Source organism: Micropterus dolomieu, linkage group LG11 (genome assembly GCF_021292245.1).
Source record: "Micropterus dolomieu isolate WLL.071019.BEF.003 ecotype Adirondacks linkage group LG11, ASM2129224v1, whole genome shotgun sequence".
Taxonomy (NCBI): Eukaryota; Metazoa; Chordata; class Actinopteri; order Centrarchiformes; family Centrarchidae; genus Micropterus; species Micropterus dolomieu.
The window spans coordinates 27896070-27911901 of NC_060160.1; the positions used below are offsets into that span (position 1 = coordinate 27896070).

At 40.1% G+C, this 15832-nt stretch overlaps 1 protein-coding gene across 1 annotated transcript in view; it reads right to left on the bottom strand.

Annotated features, from left to right (window-relative positions):
* LOC123979457 (GTPase IMAP family member 8-like) overlaps positions 1-15418 on the bottom strand; it is a 17693-nt gene extending 2275 nt beyond the window's left edge. The window contains exons 1-2 of the mRNA XM_046063379.1: positions 15303-15418; positions 5503-6410 (exon numbers count right to left, since the gene is read on the bottom strand). Of these exons, the coding sequence (XP_045919335.1) occupies positions 5503-6410; positions 15303-15418 (1024 nt within the window). The remainder of the gene's footprint in view (positions 1-5502; positions 6411-15302) is intronic.
* Between the last annotated feature and the right edge of the window lie 414 nt (positions 15419-15832).

The following is a 15832-nucleotide window of genomic DNA, read 5'->3' on the forward strand; positions in this document are numbered from 1 at the left end:
AGGGCAGTAAAAGTTTAGCTGGCTGATCTGAGCTTTCATGCTGGAAGCTACCTTTTATTGCCAATTAGTGATCAGCTGATTGATTGCCAATTCACGATCAGCTGATTGTCTCACAAAGTAGTGACAAAGCCAAAACAGAGCACTGGAGAGAGAGAGTCACTACATGAAATTAATGAAACTATATATTTTACACCACAAGCCAAAGTACAGCGCTGGAGAACAACTACATGAAATTAATCCAACTACATGTTTTTTCTACCAGAGCAGTAAAAGGTTAGCTGGCTGATCGCTTCCATGCTGTGAGCTAACGTTACCGTTTTATTGCCAACTAACTTTACTGATCAGCTGATTGTCTAGCTAACGTGACCAGAAAAGCCAAACCACAGCACTGGAGAATAACAAGGCTCCATTAAATGAATCCAAATAACGTTACATATTTTACACCAGTGAAAAGAGAAACACGCCAGGTCTGTCGTTGATTATGATTAGCTTCTAGCTAAAGCTATAAAACAGCTGCTTTCATTTGCGTTGCTAATGTATGACAACCTTAATTAAAAACTTCAGCTCCGCTTTAAAAACATCTGTCCCATGTTTTGTTCCCTTCCATCTGGGAAAATCCACACCGATCATGTCCGTGATTTCTTTGCCGTCAGCTCTCTGTATCTGTCCCAACTCCATCTGGCTTCATCTTATTAAGATCCACATGCTGTCGCCTCTCGTGTAAAATTACACGTGTGCTCGTTCATTTGTCCAAATGTCACTTCTCTTCTAACTTCTAATAAACCAGAGGAGTAATCAGAGACTGTGTAGTGGTTGGCACTGTCGCCTCACAGCAAGAAGGTCATGGATTCAAACCCCGGTTGCCCCTGCCTTTCTGTGTGGAGTTTGCATGTTCTCCCCGTGTCTGCGTGGATTCTCTCTGGCTTCCTCCCACTATCCAAAGACGTGGACTAGGTTAATTGGCGACCCTAAATTGTCCTTAGTGTGAGTGTGAGTGGTTGTGTGGCCCTGCGATGGACTGGCGACCTGTCCAGGGTGTACCCCACCTTTCGCCCGATGTCAGCTGGGATTGGCTGCATACAAGATCCTGTATGCAGGATAAGCGGTTGACGATGGATGGATTATTATTATTTCCTCTTCTTCTTCTACGGACGCATTTAAGGTAGTGACGGGGCGTCTACACTGCTGGAATTATACAAGCAGAAGAACGCCGTGATGACGAAACACGCTCTGTAACGCTGTTTGTCCATTGTCAGCTATCATAGAAACATGAAGACACAATACTGCTACCTCCATGGAAGGGGGTGCCCGCGGTTTAGTAGATATAAGTGGCTCATTCTAAATATAGTGCAGAAAAGTACAATTTCACTCTCTGAATTGTAGCTGTAAATGTAAAAAGTGGCTTTAAATAGAAATACTCTTGTACCTTTAATTTGTACTTAAGTGCAGTACTAAAGTAATTGTAGTTACATTACATCACTGCAGATGACTGGACAGAGTGGTTACATTACATCACTGCAGATGACTGGACAGAGTGGTTACATTACATCACTGCAGATGACTGGACAGAGCGGTAAAGTCTATGCAACTCAGTCTTTTGTAAATAGAGTAGTAGACTCCAGCCACTGGCTGCGCTCAGGAAAGTGTCGCAACCAGCGTGTCCTTACCAGAAAAAAAGTCCATTTACTGTATGTAATTTGTTCAGCACGTTATTATAACTCATATTTACAATTATTGTAGCAGCGAACCCTTGTGGCCGTACGCTGTTGGCAAAGTGGAAGTCAGGTGACATCTTATAAAGAGCAAGAAATAGCTTAAGTAGATGCATGGGGTGAAAGAATGGGTCAAACCCATGGACTTTCACACAGGAGACCGAGTAAATGTTGAGTAATGTAAAGTTTTAAGTTAAATAGCATAACCCACTTATGTCACATGAGTTAAGTCACGTGATAAATGTCACGTGACTTAACGTAACAAACGTATTTTAACCCAAACCACAATCTTTTCCTAAACCTAACTGAGTGGTCTTGTTGCCTAAACCTAACCGAATAGTTGTATTACCTAAACCTAACCAAGTGGTTTTGTTGCCTAAACCTAACCAAGTGGTCTTGTTGCCTAAACCTAACAGAGTAATTGTACTGCCTAAACTTCACCGAGTGGTCTTGTTGCCTAAACCTAACCGAATAGTTGTATTACCTAAACCTAACTGAGTGGTTTTGTTGCTTAAACCTAACTGAAACCTAACCAAGTGGTTTTGTTGCCTATACCTAACCAAGTGGTCTTGTTGTCTAAACCTAACAAAGTAGTTGTATTGCCTAAACTTAACCGAGTGGTCTCGTTGTCTAAACCTAACCGAGTCGCCTTATTGCCTAAAACTAACCGAGTAGTTGTATTACCTAAACCTAACCAAGTGGTCTTGTTGTCTAAACCTAACAAAGTAGTTGTATTGCCTAAACTACACCGAGTGGTCTTGTTGCCTAAACCTAACCGAGTAGTTGTATTACCTAAACCTAACCGAGTGGTTTTGTTGCCTATACCTAACCAAGTGGTCTTGTTGTCTAAACCTAACAAAGTAGTTGTATTGCCTAAACTTAACCGAGTGGTCTCGTTGTCTAAACCTAACCGAGTCGCCTTATTGCCTAAAACTATCCGAGTAGTTGTATTACCTAAACCTAACCCAGTGGTTTTGTTGCTTAAACCTAACTGAAACCTAACCAAGTGGCCTTGTTGCCTAAACTTAACCGAGTAGTTGTATTACCTAAACCTAACCGAGTGGTTTTGTTGCTTAAAACTAACTGAAACCTAACCAAGTGGTTTTGTTGCCTATACCTAACCAAGTGGTCTTGTTGTCTAAACCTAACAAAGTAGTTGTATTGCCTAAACTACACCGAGTGGTCTTGTTGCCTAAACCTAACCGAGTAGTTGTATTACCTAAACCTAACCGAGTGGTTTTGTTGCCTATACCTAACCAAGTGGTCTTGTTGTCTAAACCTAACAAAGTAGTTGTATTGCCTAAACTTAACCGAGTGGTCTCGTTGTCTAAACCTAATCGAGTCGCCTTATTGCCTAAAACTAACCGAGTAGTTGTATTACCTAAACCTAACCCAGTGGTTTTGTTGCTTAAACCTAACTGAAACCTAACCAAGTGGTCTTGTTGCCTAAACCTAACCGAGTAGTTGTATTACCTAAACCTAACCGAGTGGTTTTGTTGCTTAAAACTAACTGAAACCTAACCGAGTGGTTTTGTTGCCTATACCTAACCAAGTGGTCTTGTTGTCTAAACCTAACAAAGTAGTTGTATTGCCTAAACTTAACCGAGTGGTCTCGTTGTCTAAACCTAACCGAGTCGCCTTATTGCCTAAAACTAACCGAGTAGTTGTATTACCTAAACCTAACCCAGTGGTTTTGTTGCTTAAACCTAACTGAAACCTAACCAAGTGGTCTTGTTGCCTATACCTAACCAAGTGGTCTTGTTGTCTAAACCTAACCGAGTAGTTGTATTACCTAAACCTAACCGAGTGGTTTTGTTGCTTAAACCTAACTGAAACCTAACCAAGTGGTTTTGTTGCCTAAAACTAACCGAGTAGTTGTATTACCTAAACCTAACCCAGTGGTTTTGTTGCTTAAACCTAACTGAAACCTAACCAAGTGGTCTTGTTGCCTAAACCTAACCGAGTAGTTGTATTACCTAAACCTAACCGAGTGGTTTTGTTGCTTAAAACTAACTGAAACCTAACCAAGTGGTTTTGTTGCCTATACCTAACCAAGTGGTCTTGTTGTCTAAACCTAACCGAGTAGTTGTATTACCTAAACCTAACCGAGTGGTTTTGTTGCTTAAACCTAACTGAAACCTAACCAAGTGGTTTTGTTGCCTAAAACTAACTGAGTGGTCTTTTTGCCTAAAGCTAATAAAGTAGCTGTATTGCCTAAAATTAACCGAGTGGTCTCGTTGCCTAAACCTAACCGAGTCGCCTTGTTGCCTAAACCTAACCAAGTAGTTGTATTACCTAAACCTAACCCAGTGGTTTTGTTGCCTAAACCCAGGGGCATTTTTAGGATCTTGAAACATTGGGGGCTTAGCCCAGCTCATAAAACTTCATATCTTCACATAATAATTAAATAAAAGAAACAGGCTTATGTCCAAAGTGATGCTCTGTTCAACAACAGGACACTTTTAATATATTTTAAAAATCTCAATCAATGCAGTGATCATCTGACATAGATCTTACAGTGTGTAGTCGTCTTCATTTGCTCTGCAGAGACCAAAGACACTTTTAATGCGTCATTAATGGAAAGTGAAAGTATTTAAAGAGCAGTGGACGACTGATGCAGAGAGTGTGAGTGATTGACTGGTCTCTTAGTAAACCGCCTCCTATATGAGCCAGCTCCGAAATTGCCTGAGCCAGGAAGGCATTGTGAAATAAAACTTCAGGTGGAGCAGAGAGGACAGACACAGAGCTACAGCTGTATCATTATATTCTCGACTAATTTGCAGCAGAATAAATAATAACAATAATCTCTCTCTCGCTCGCTCCTGTGCACGTAACATTAGTTAGTTAAATTTTCAGCCTTTTGTTGTTTGTTTTATAAAAATACTTCTGAGATCCAGGGCTTTTCAAAAAACATCTGTGGATGCCCAGGGCTAACGACGCCGCTGCTTAACCCTAACCAAATTGCAAATTGCTATGGCAACCAGCAGCCCATGTAGATGCAGCAGCCGGTAGCGCGTTCAAACTTTGCTACACTTTTATTGTGCTACCTATGACAGAAATATGCTCATTGGAAAAGAAAGACATGGTTTTGGATTAAAGAGCAGTGGACCTTAGCCAATCCACCAGCCAGATCAACCGAACCAGGTACCATGGTGGGTGCTGTGATTGCTCAGAGGAGAGGAAAGAGAACTGGTCAGGAGCCATGTTGGCCCAGCTTAGACTGCTACTAACGGTCCAGTCTGGACAAAATGGAACTCATGTTGGCCAAACAATAAATAACTATCCCACATACACCCTGCTGCCCCAAATACTCACTAGAGCACCAAATGTGGAATAATCATCCACTGAAAAAAGTCCCCAACAAATGCATTTCCTCCTGTCTAAGTAACGTTTTACAAAAAGATGGAAATGATCTGTTTCTCCTCCTTCATATACACATCAAATGCAAATGCACAGAATCCAAATGATGATAATTCAGTCATAATCCATCATGAATGATTTTTATTATTTTATACAAATATTATACAGTCAAGACACTGTTAATGATGCATAGTAATACAAGTCGATTAGCTCTATTTCAGGTACAAAATATTTCAATTATTGACAAAAAGTGATTATTAATCATCTTTAATGCAAATTATTTATGCAAAGAGTTTACTAAGAAGCAATGGTACACTAGAGTAGAGGACTATATTTTTTCAAGAAATCAATTAAATATAAACATTTATCTGTAAGTTGTACTGTCCTTATTGCACATGGCAATGCTCTGAGACTCTCAGTGATAAAGCACCCACGGCAGCTCCAACAGCGGCTCCAGCTGCGACTCCAACTACCATGCCGATTGGACCTCCTGCAACTCCGATCAGACCTCCGACAGCAGCACCACAGGCTGTTGCTATAGCTATTACCGGAGCGGCGAGAAACTCATTAGATCTTTCAGCTTGAGCTCTTGCTTCATTCTCATAGCTCCTCTGCAGCCGCGACTCCTCCCTTCTCAAATCCTGCTCTAAATATTTGGCTCTCAGTTTATCCAGCTCTCTCTGCTTCTGTGCTTCCAACTCCTTCAGGAGTCGCTTTTTCTCCTTTTCTATGGCTTCCTCTGCTCTCATGAACATTTCGTTGGTGTAGTAGCTTCCTCCGTTAGCCATAGTCATCTTGTCAATTTTGTCCAGGAGCTGACTGCTTTGTACAGGGTCTTTGACTTCGTTGTTAAAGACGTGGTATCGATTATAGCACTGCCGAAGGAAGGCTTTCAGGTCAGCACTCGCTGAAATATAATCCTCAATGGTTTGCGTCTTCAGCTGGTCTCCGTGTGTGAACAACACTATTGTGTATTTAGCTGCCTCCTCACCAAAAGTGGTCTGAATCATCTTCACAGTTTCGTTCTCCTCCTTGGTGAATCTGGTCAGCTGCAAAACTATCAGGAAGGCGTGAGGACCAGGAGCAGACAGAGAGATGCACATCTTGATCCTCTTCAACACTTCTTCTTGGGTGAAATTAGTGTCAAACAGCCCCGGAGTGTCGATGACAGCGACCTTTCGATCTTCAACGCTCCCCTTGGCTTTCTGGCATTCAGACGTCAGGGAAGACGGAGACAGTTCTGATTCGAAAGCTTCTCTCCCCAGGAGGGTGTTTCCCGCAGCGCTCTTCCCTACTCCAGTCTTCCCGACTAGAACAATCCTCCTTTCATCTGGATTTGTGGCACCTCTGAACCCTGTCGGACAGAGATACAGCGTTCGTCAGACAGAGCTGTGTTGTGAAGCGGAGGGACTGTGTGCAGACTCCAGATGAAAAAAAAAGATCTCTGACCACATTTGTGTCTCATGATTCACCTCTCTTGAGACAATCTTGTTAATCAAAATGCTGCGTTACAATGTTTAGCTTGATGATAGCACCTTTCAACCATGAGGAAATTCAAAGTGGCAAAATAAAAGAAAAGCAAACCAAGTCAGAAATCTTGGTGTAGTCATGGACCCAGACCTAAATTCTAATAGTCAGAAAGAATTATAAGACTTATGTCTCAGCAGGATTTAGAATAACCTGTCCCTATGTTTATTTTCAGTGGGCTTGACTTGCTGCCTTTACAGGTGTCTCTAAAAGCCTTAAAAATATTTATCCTCAAAGCACAGCCATGTACAAGACTCTAGGCATTTGAATCCACAAGTAAATACTGAGCATCATGAACTGAAGCGACAAAATAATTCTGTCTTGCAAACTCGGCTCTTACTCCAATGTCAAACATTGAAAAGACTGAACAACAATGCTGCACATGACGTTAAACACTTGATTAATGGTTTTCAAATGGTCGCAGTTTGGTTAGGTTTAAGTAACAAAACTACTTGGTTAGTTTTAGGAAAACATTGTGGTTTGGCTTAAAAGAAATTCATTGCATAAACCACATAAATCACATGTCACGTGACGTCGACGTAAGACAGTAATACTATTTGCCTTAAAACTCTAAATACCTCAACATTGACTTTCACATGAGACTCCAACACCAGCCTCCAGTGTGAAAGGCTATCCATCCACCCCGTTCCAACACGGACTGTCTCGCTCTTTATGCTATGTCATCTGACTTCATCATACGGCCACAAGGGGTCACTGCAGCAATAAACGTAAATATGGCTCATAATAAGCTGCTTGAACAAACGACATATACGTTCATATTTCTGGTGAGGACAGGCTGCAACTGACGTTCAAAATCTGCCCACAGGCAGACAGACAGTACTGTTTGACACACACAAGTTGGTGAAAACATTCCCAGCCATGATGGTTGAATTCCATTTAGCTGTGTCAGTTTCAGGGTGTGATGGCTGAATTCCATTTAGCTGTGTCACTTTCAGGGTGTGTTCACACTGCCACACTGCCTGGGCTTACCGGGGCAGTTGAACAGGGCCACCCCTAATGTTGTTAGAAACACCTGTTCTTACTGTGAACAGTCAAAATGTCTGCAGTGAGAAAACATGTTATTGCAGTGTGCCTGTTGTGTAAGGTCTCATCTGTTTTTTTATGCTCTGCTGTCAAACTGCTATTTGTGGTATGCAAAATTAAAAAAGGTAAAGACAAAGTTTTGTAGGTTTTAATCTGTCTGATTTGTCACATAAAGCATATGCATATCTTCAAAAGTACTCAATAAATAAAATGTGTGGTTATTATGAAATGTCAAAATGTCAATTAACAAGATCTGTTGCTATTACTATAACTAGATTACTAAATTGTCGTCACAATGGTTAGTGGAATTGTAGAGCAGTGGTGGCCAAGTTATTTTAATAAATTAGTCTTTTCATTACTCATTTACGAAGGACTTAAATTACTCCACAGCAAAATAAATCACATTACGTGCCACATTACACTGTTACCTGGTCCAGCTCGGTCGATGGTGCTTTTTAACATCTCGTAATCCTCCACACCACTGTCACATATTCTAAATTTAATACATGAAGAAGTTCAAAACGAGACATGTAGTTTAACAAGCAGTCAGCCTTTGATATGGCTGCATTTACTGACCATCAACAGGTAGCTTAGCCCCGGTGGATAAATCTGTGTATGGTTCGTTCTTTTGTTTCAAAACCAAATCAGAAAAAACAAAAAAACCAAGTCGTTTTTTGGTTTCTGTGTTTTAAAACCAAAATGGAAAACCAAAAAAAAAAAGACATCTGTTCCATCGGTGTCTGTTTGTAACGCACTGGGGATCCCTATAGCTTCATAGGTCAACGCAGTGGGGGAAGCCCTGTAGCGTCAGTTTGTGACGGTAAAGGCAGGTATATGATATTTAAAGGTCCAGTGTGTAATATTTCTTAGGATCTATTGACAGAAATGCAATATAAGATCCATAACTATGTTTTCAGTGGTGTATAAAGACCTTACATAATGAACCGTTATGTTTTTATTACCTTAGAATGAGAATCTACATAACCGCGGGCACCCCCTGCTGTGGAGGTCGCTGTATTGTGTGGTCATGTTTCTACCGTAGCCGACAACGGACAAACAGTTTCCTCATCATGGCGTTCTTCTTCTGCTTGTGTAATTCCGCCCGTCACTACATTAAATGCGTCTGTAGAAGAAGAAGAGGAAACTCTTACTCTCTCTCTCCAGCGCTGTTTTGGTTTTGTTATGTTCATGAGACAATCAGCTGATCACTTATTGGCAGCTTCCAGCGCCGAAGCTCTTACTGCCCTGGTAGAAAAAATGTGTAGTTGGATTGTAATTTCATGTAGTTATTCTACAGCGCTCTGTTATGGCTTTGCAGCGTGGACAGAAATGTGCCATTATCTTCCTGAGACAGATGATGAATATTATTGGCAATAAAACGGTAATACCATGGAAGCTCAGATCAGCAGCTAAACTTCTGTTGAATACTTCCCTTTTTTTTTACTGCTAATATTGACACATACTGTGAAACTCACTGAATTGACCCTGCCTTCATTTGGGACAGGCGTCCATATGGGACAGGCCTTTAATTCTTTTTGCACAAAACTGAAACTACCATGAAACAGTTTATTTATTTCAAACAGAATGATAGTTATGTAAAAATGATCAAATAATATCAAATACACGTCATTCATTTGATCTGGCTCCGACAGACGGCTTATGCGCTTTTATTCTGAAGGCAGCAACCTCACGAAAACAACAACACGGTGCAGGATGAGAGAAGTTAGCAGACAGAGAGCGATGGATTCACATGACAGGATTCACAAGTTGGATTAATTTTTATTAAAAGCTGTTTTGTTTCTTTTGATCGGTGGTTTCGGACTTAACAAGCGCATCAAAGTTAACGTGAGTCAGCAATTTTTCCCCCTTTTCCTCTCTTGTACCTCTTGTACATGCAGGTTAGAAGAATTAGACTTTGGGTCTTGTTGTTTCCGTTAAATGAACTTAACAGTGGTATTGTGGAGAATCTAACCGATCTAACGATGTTCAGCATGTCCACACTGACATATTGATCATACGATCTAAGCAGCTTAGAAGCAGCTAAAGTGGGCGACCCCGCGGGGTTTAAGAGGTTTTCTACATCCAAAGAGCTTCTATAAAAACCAGACCAGGCGTTTAATTAAGGCAGGCGTTTATTTGTTAAAATGTGCTGCCTCCAGGCGGCTATTTGGGATTCGGCTATTAATTGTAAAGTTTTATGGTAGCCTGACTGTGTGCCTATCAAGTCACCAATAATGAATACTCTCCTACTATGCATTAAAAAAAGGTGTTTTTTGGATAGTGCCACTGTGCACACAAATATGTAATTTGTACTTTCACATGCTAAATGCCCATTTAAAATGTTGCACCGTTTTACCACAAGCTGAAATCATGGCTGTCAGTACTACTTTGTATTTCTGTTGTATTTTAAAAAATTAAAAAAGACATTTTGGTAATATTTGCAGAATTTGAAGTGAGAGGAGCCTTGATCCTCACCTGGTCATACTTGATGCACTAGATGTGATAGATTCTGAGTTAGTTAGTCCAGATGAGCCAACTCTCCCAAGATGTAACAAAAAGTATTTTGCAGTACACTACAATAATGTATTACAGGAGTATGAGACATCATGTAGCTCTTCATTTCTTGATGTGGCTGTTGTTTAATGAACAAGTAACAATAATATTTACAATTTTACTGAATAGTTAGGTAAATATAATTTCTTAACATATCAATCTAAAGAAACCTCATTTCTTGACTGGCAACTCTCTGCTATCTCACAGAGGACATCTTTGTCCTGTCTCAGGCACCGTAGCTATACTGCTTGCTTGGATAGGGGAGGGGGGTACAATTTGCAATCCTCACCACTAGATGTCACCAACACGTACAAACTGAGCCAGAACCAGGAGAATGGTGTTCGTTTACGGTGTGAAACAAAAAGTCAATATTACATATTTAAGCTATTTATTTTATAGCCTATAGGCTTAGGCTATTTCTTTTGAAGTCGCATCTCATATCAACTCTGGCGAATGTGATTGTAGAAGTGAGCACTATAGGCCTATTATAGCCACATACGAAAAAAGAAATATGAGACCTTATTTTGCAAGATCGAGTCAAGCTGGAGGAGCCGCTCAAGCACTCACAATTCTCCACTTTCTAGATTTAGTACGTCAGCATCAAGGAAGCATTTTGTTTTGGGCTGATCTGAAGCAGCTGGTTACCTGAGCAATCTAAGAAAATACCCAAATATTGGCTGGATGTAGTCTGACGCTCCTAATCCATGTGTTCCTGCAGCTGGAGGCTCTCCGCACCACGGTGCAACTTTCTAAATTCTTCCATCTCAGAAAATAAAGGTTAGGTTGAAACAATGTAGCCTAGAGAGGCTGAACGAAAATTAGCCGAACCTTTTAATCCGTGTATGATTCGTTAGTATAGGCTACAGCTAGAATTAACTAATAACAGTTCATGTTGGCTGTGTACCATTTGATGTACTGACAATTATCAGTGAATTAATTTTAAACTGAGGAAATCCAGTTGCTAGTGAGTTACAAACTGAACATTGAGCCTGTTTTTCAAACTAAAAACCCACTTATGTTGATGTGTAAGCTCCTCTTAATTACATTTAATCAGGCAAGAGTATCTGCTGCAGGTTTATCAAGTGTAACACACAAAGCTACACTAATCAGATTCATTAAATATCGAAATCAATATTTTTCTGTTTTGGTTTTAAAACAGAAAAACAAAAACCGACCTAGTCTTTTGTTTTTTTCTGATTTGGTTTTGAAACAAAAGAAGGAACCATATACGGATTTGGATAAAGTCAAAATCAAGTTAATATCATATTTTCACCCCTTTAACTCTTAAACTTAAAATTTCACATTTATCACTATAACATTTAATCCAGCATAGGTGTTCTTTAACTTCATAGATCGCTATCAAAAGGCTGAGATTTTGATGCTTGACTATAATTTAAGGACAATAATGAAAATGTGAACTCTTTTTAAACTTTTGAACTTTTTTTAAAAGTGTTTTTTACAGAAACATACCTTGATACTTTCCCGAGATCATGTTGAAAAGCCAAATGGATCCTGCTGTTGTGTGTCACCTCATGCAGCAAATCTTTCTTCTTCACACTTGTCAATACCTTACTTAAACATGGGCGTTCCCTCTCTCTCTCTGCTAGACTGGAATTTTTCAGGATTTTTTTAAAAAGTAGACTCTGGAGTCTGTGTATATATATATATTACATTATATAATACAAAAATGTGAAATATCACATTTAAAAATCAGCTCACATCCACTTAAATTAAAACTTAATAAAACATAAAGCATCTAATCACACAGATGCCATTTGATGTTTCTAAAATGAAACCAAATGTAACCAAACATCCTCCTATCAACTTATGTTCCAGCCAAGAGGGTTGGACCTCACTGATGCCTTGGTGTCCCAATGAAAGCAAGTCCCTGCATCCGGAAAGACTGAAACCAAAAGAGTGGAGGCTCTATGGGTGTGATGATCAGGTGTCTATAAATTGCTTGAGCTCAGTCAACCATGGGGGTGCAGTGGATAAAACACATGCCTTTTGTATGAAAACCCCTGATTCAATTCCCCACTGTGTCCCTGAGCAACACTTAACCCCTAGTTGCTCCAGAGGCGTGCGACCTCTGACATGTATAGCAACTGTAGGTCGCTTTAGATCATAGTGTCAGCTAAATGAATTAATGTGATGTCCACATACTTCGTTCTGGTGTCGTATCTGGCATGTCACTAACCTTTATTGCTGTACTACATATGGCGTCAGCTGAAGCTCTGACAATTCGTTTGTTTCATGTGTCTGTTTCAGTCTTTAGAAATGTGACTCCAGAACAATGCTTACAAAGGTCAAAGCTTACGAAAGCATGTGCCGACAAACGGGTTTAACTTGTCCAAACAACTTCGGAACAGGTCTCAATGGCTTGACAGAAAATGGCATAAAACATTTCTGTCTTTCTTTTCTTTTCATGTCTTTCTGGCTCTTGAATAATAAAGATATGGGAATTATGAACTGTACCTGAAGACAAAAACAACTTTTCTGTTTGTTAACCGCTTGCACATGTGCAGGGAAGTGACCTCAGCAGCTGCAAATAGTTGTTCACAAATGTACTACCTGCTGCTCTGCATGTTGAAGATAATGGGCACTGTAAAAACACCACATTGTCTCCTTATGAGTCATTTATATAGATCAGGCAGTTCAGCGCCTCCATGCTGAAATTCCTACAGCCGACCACTTGGTGTCAGTGTTATCTGAGGATTATAACAAAAGGCACCAGCCACTGAACTCGCCTTTTCATGCACACACACATATATTCACACACAGTACCTATTCAAGTGTCAAGTGACCAGTATTAACATTTTGTAATTGTCTTTTTCTAATACTGATTGGCTCCCCAGCCGGTCTCTGTTTCAACAAGTCATGGCCACTGGTTGCCAAATTAATTTTCAGACTCACTGATTGCTGAATTATTTACTCTGCAGCTATGTGTGCTGTGCACATCCAAAGAATGGCAGCCTCTTGAAAAATATTTAATACGGACAGCACTTAGGTCCATTAACTGTCACTCATTTAAAGAGCTGAGGTTTAAATCTGAAGGCCCCCCGACCACACAGTATAAGAGATCTTTTTTCCCCTTGTTATACAGGGGACCCAGCTGAATGTTTAAGCAGATGAAAGGTGTAAAAGCAGTCAGTTATATCATGAAGCATTTGCATACGGTGACATTTCAGAACTGACAAAGTCTATTAAGGGGGGCTGCAGACTTCATGGCAACCTGTCAAGAAGTTGAAGTCTGTAGGCTGGCTGCCTGCATTTAAATCTAAAGTCACCCCATCACTGTGACTTGGTTTAACACGTGTTGTAGATAATCACAGGCTGAGTCTTTGTCTCCCATTCTTCTCTTTTCACATTAAAGGCTGATGATTTTGCTAAATCCAGCACATTTAAAGTCTTATTCTGAGGCTGTCTTGTCAAAAGTTTGATGAAATAGTGGCTGAGGTTTTGCTGGAGCAGAGCAGCCTGGGTTTTGGTTATTTCTTTTGTTGCGTCTGTCTGTTTTTACAGATCTTGATGGGAAAGAACGCATATGAAAGGTTTTAGAAATACTGATGCAACACATGCAGGCACTGTAGAAAGAATTGATCTTTACAATCACAAGGTTGTTCAAGACCTTTTTCTACCAATAGGGTGATCCACGTGTATCTAATGTAGTACTTGTATGACTTAATTGAAACAATACACAATAAGGAAGACCCCCTCACTGGACTGACTGATCTGTTCTGATTTTATCTGACTTTATCGAAGTACTTTGGCCTCTGAGTTCTTTCCACTGACAAGCTCTTGCGCAGTAACCTCTGCTGTCCCATGACGTTTATAGTCATTTTCTGCATTGCCATTCTAACTGATAGAAAGTTAATGACAATCTAAGCTGTTTTAGTTAAAGCCCACTGTCTCTGGTTTCCATCAAGTGGAACTCAGGATTTTAAACTTTAAAGAACTAAAAGACTAAAAGAACAAAGAGACAGATTTTGCCCAGCAGAACTGAAATTAAGTCTGATTAACACACCCAGAAGTTGGAACAGAAGCTCTGGATCCTGCACAAATAATCATTCACTGCATCATCTGGTATCAAATGATCTTCATATAATTTATTAATTGTTCATCACTGTGTTCATATAATTCATTCATGGTTGCATAATCCGTTCATTTATGTGTCTAGTAGTAATCTGTATCTTGTTTGTGTAGTTAGTAGTTTAATAAACATTTCATTTATCATGAACTTGGTTAATATGTGGTTTTTGTGTATGAAGTATTTAATGTACATGAGACAGAAAACTCTGAAGCATCATCAAATCAACAATAAAGTGATTAATTCACTATTGATTTTCCCTCCTGTGAAGGGATGGTGCCCTGAGCAGAATTTAAATTCACTTAAATTCACTAATGTGAATACAGATTTCTTCTGAGAACCGGACATCAGCGCGAATCTGCTTGTTTCTTTTACCAAATTAAAGGTCACTCTCTATGACAAGTTTAATGGGTTTAAGCTTTCCCCAGAAAGCCTACTGATTCCGGTTGCATCTGCAAATGCGACGCAGCCAGAACACGTGACGGAAAAATCGTCATCAGAGGGTGTACCCGTGGGCTCTGTGCGGACATCCGTGTGCCTACCATTTTTGTGACCACTACACTACAAGGGCCCCAACTGTGCTGGAAACAAAACTAAATGGATGCTGAATTTGAAGAGAGGCTGTGCAAAGAGGTCTATCGCTACCGGAACCTCTACAATTCATCTTAAAATAAATATAAAGACAGACAAATGTGCAATAATTTATGAAGGAAAATTGCTTAGAGTTTGGGAAAAGAAGAAACCGTCGGCAGAAGTGGAAATATTTAAGAGGCCGATTTGTAAAGGCAAGGAAGAAACTGAGAGGAAGGAGCAATGCAGGTAATGTTTCTGTTTCTACCTTCAGCTGGCTGCTTTATGAAACACAGACACAGACTCAAGCTGTCCAGCGAAGGTAATGTGAATCAAAGTTATGCCTTTTAAAAAATAACATGTACATTTATTTTGCTGTCCTAAATTATGTCAACATTTGCATTACTATGTGGTAAGACTTCACGTAGCTGATGAACTGATATTAATATGTTAATAGGCAGGCAGAAGAAGGTAGCGACATGTTCTTGCTGGACCTGGAAACAATCGACACTGCTGATGCACAAGACTCCTCCACATCTCCATCACCGGTACCAAGTGACTCCATCGCTGCCACACACAGCAGCACTGCATTCATCACTCACATCCTCCTCAGCATCCACAAGTGACCTGTTTTCTCCGGCTACATCCCAGAAAAGAAAATGGCAATGCTATCCTCCAGCTGCTCCAGCAAACTGACAAAGCCAAAGACAATCAGAGGCAGGAGGAACACCACTTTGGTATGATGGTGGAGGGCATGCTGGCAAAATCATGACCGCATGGAGGCCCAGTTTCAAATCTACCAGCTGCTTTATCAGGAACAGAAGCAAATATTTTAAAATGAAAGCAGCCAATAATCATATCAAATCATACAGTTATAATATTTATTGGTATTGGTGTTTTGTAAACTGTTATGTCAAATAAATATTTAAAGATTTACTGTGTTTCACATCTTCTTCTCAACGGGCTTCAATGAACAACA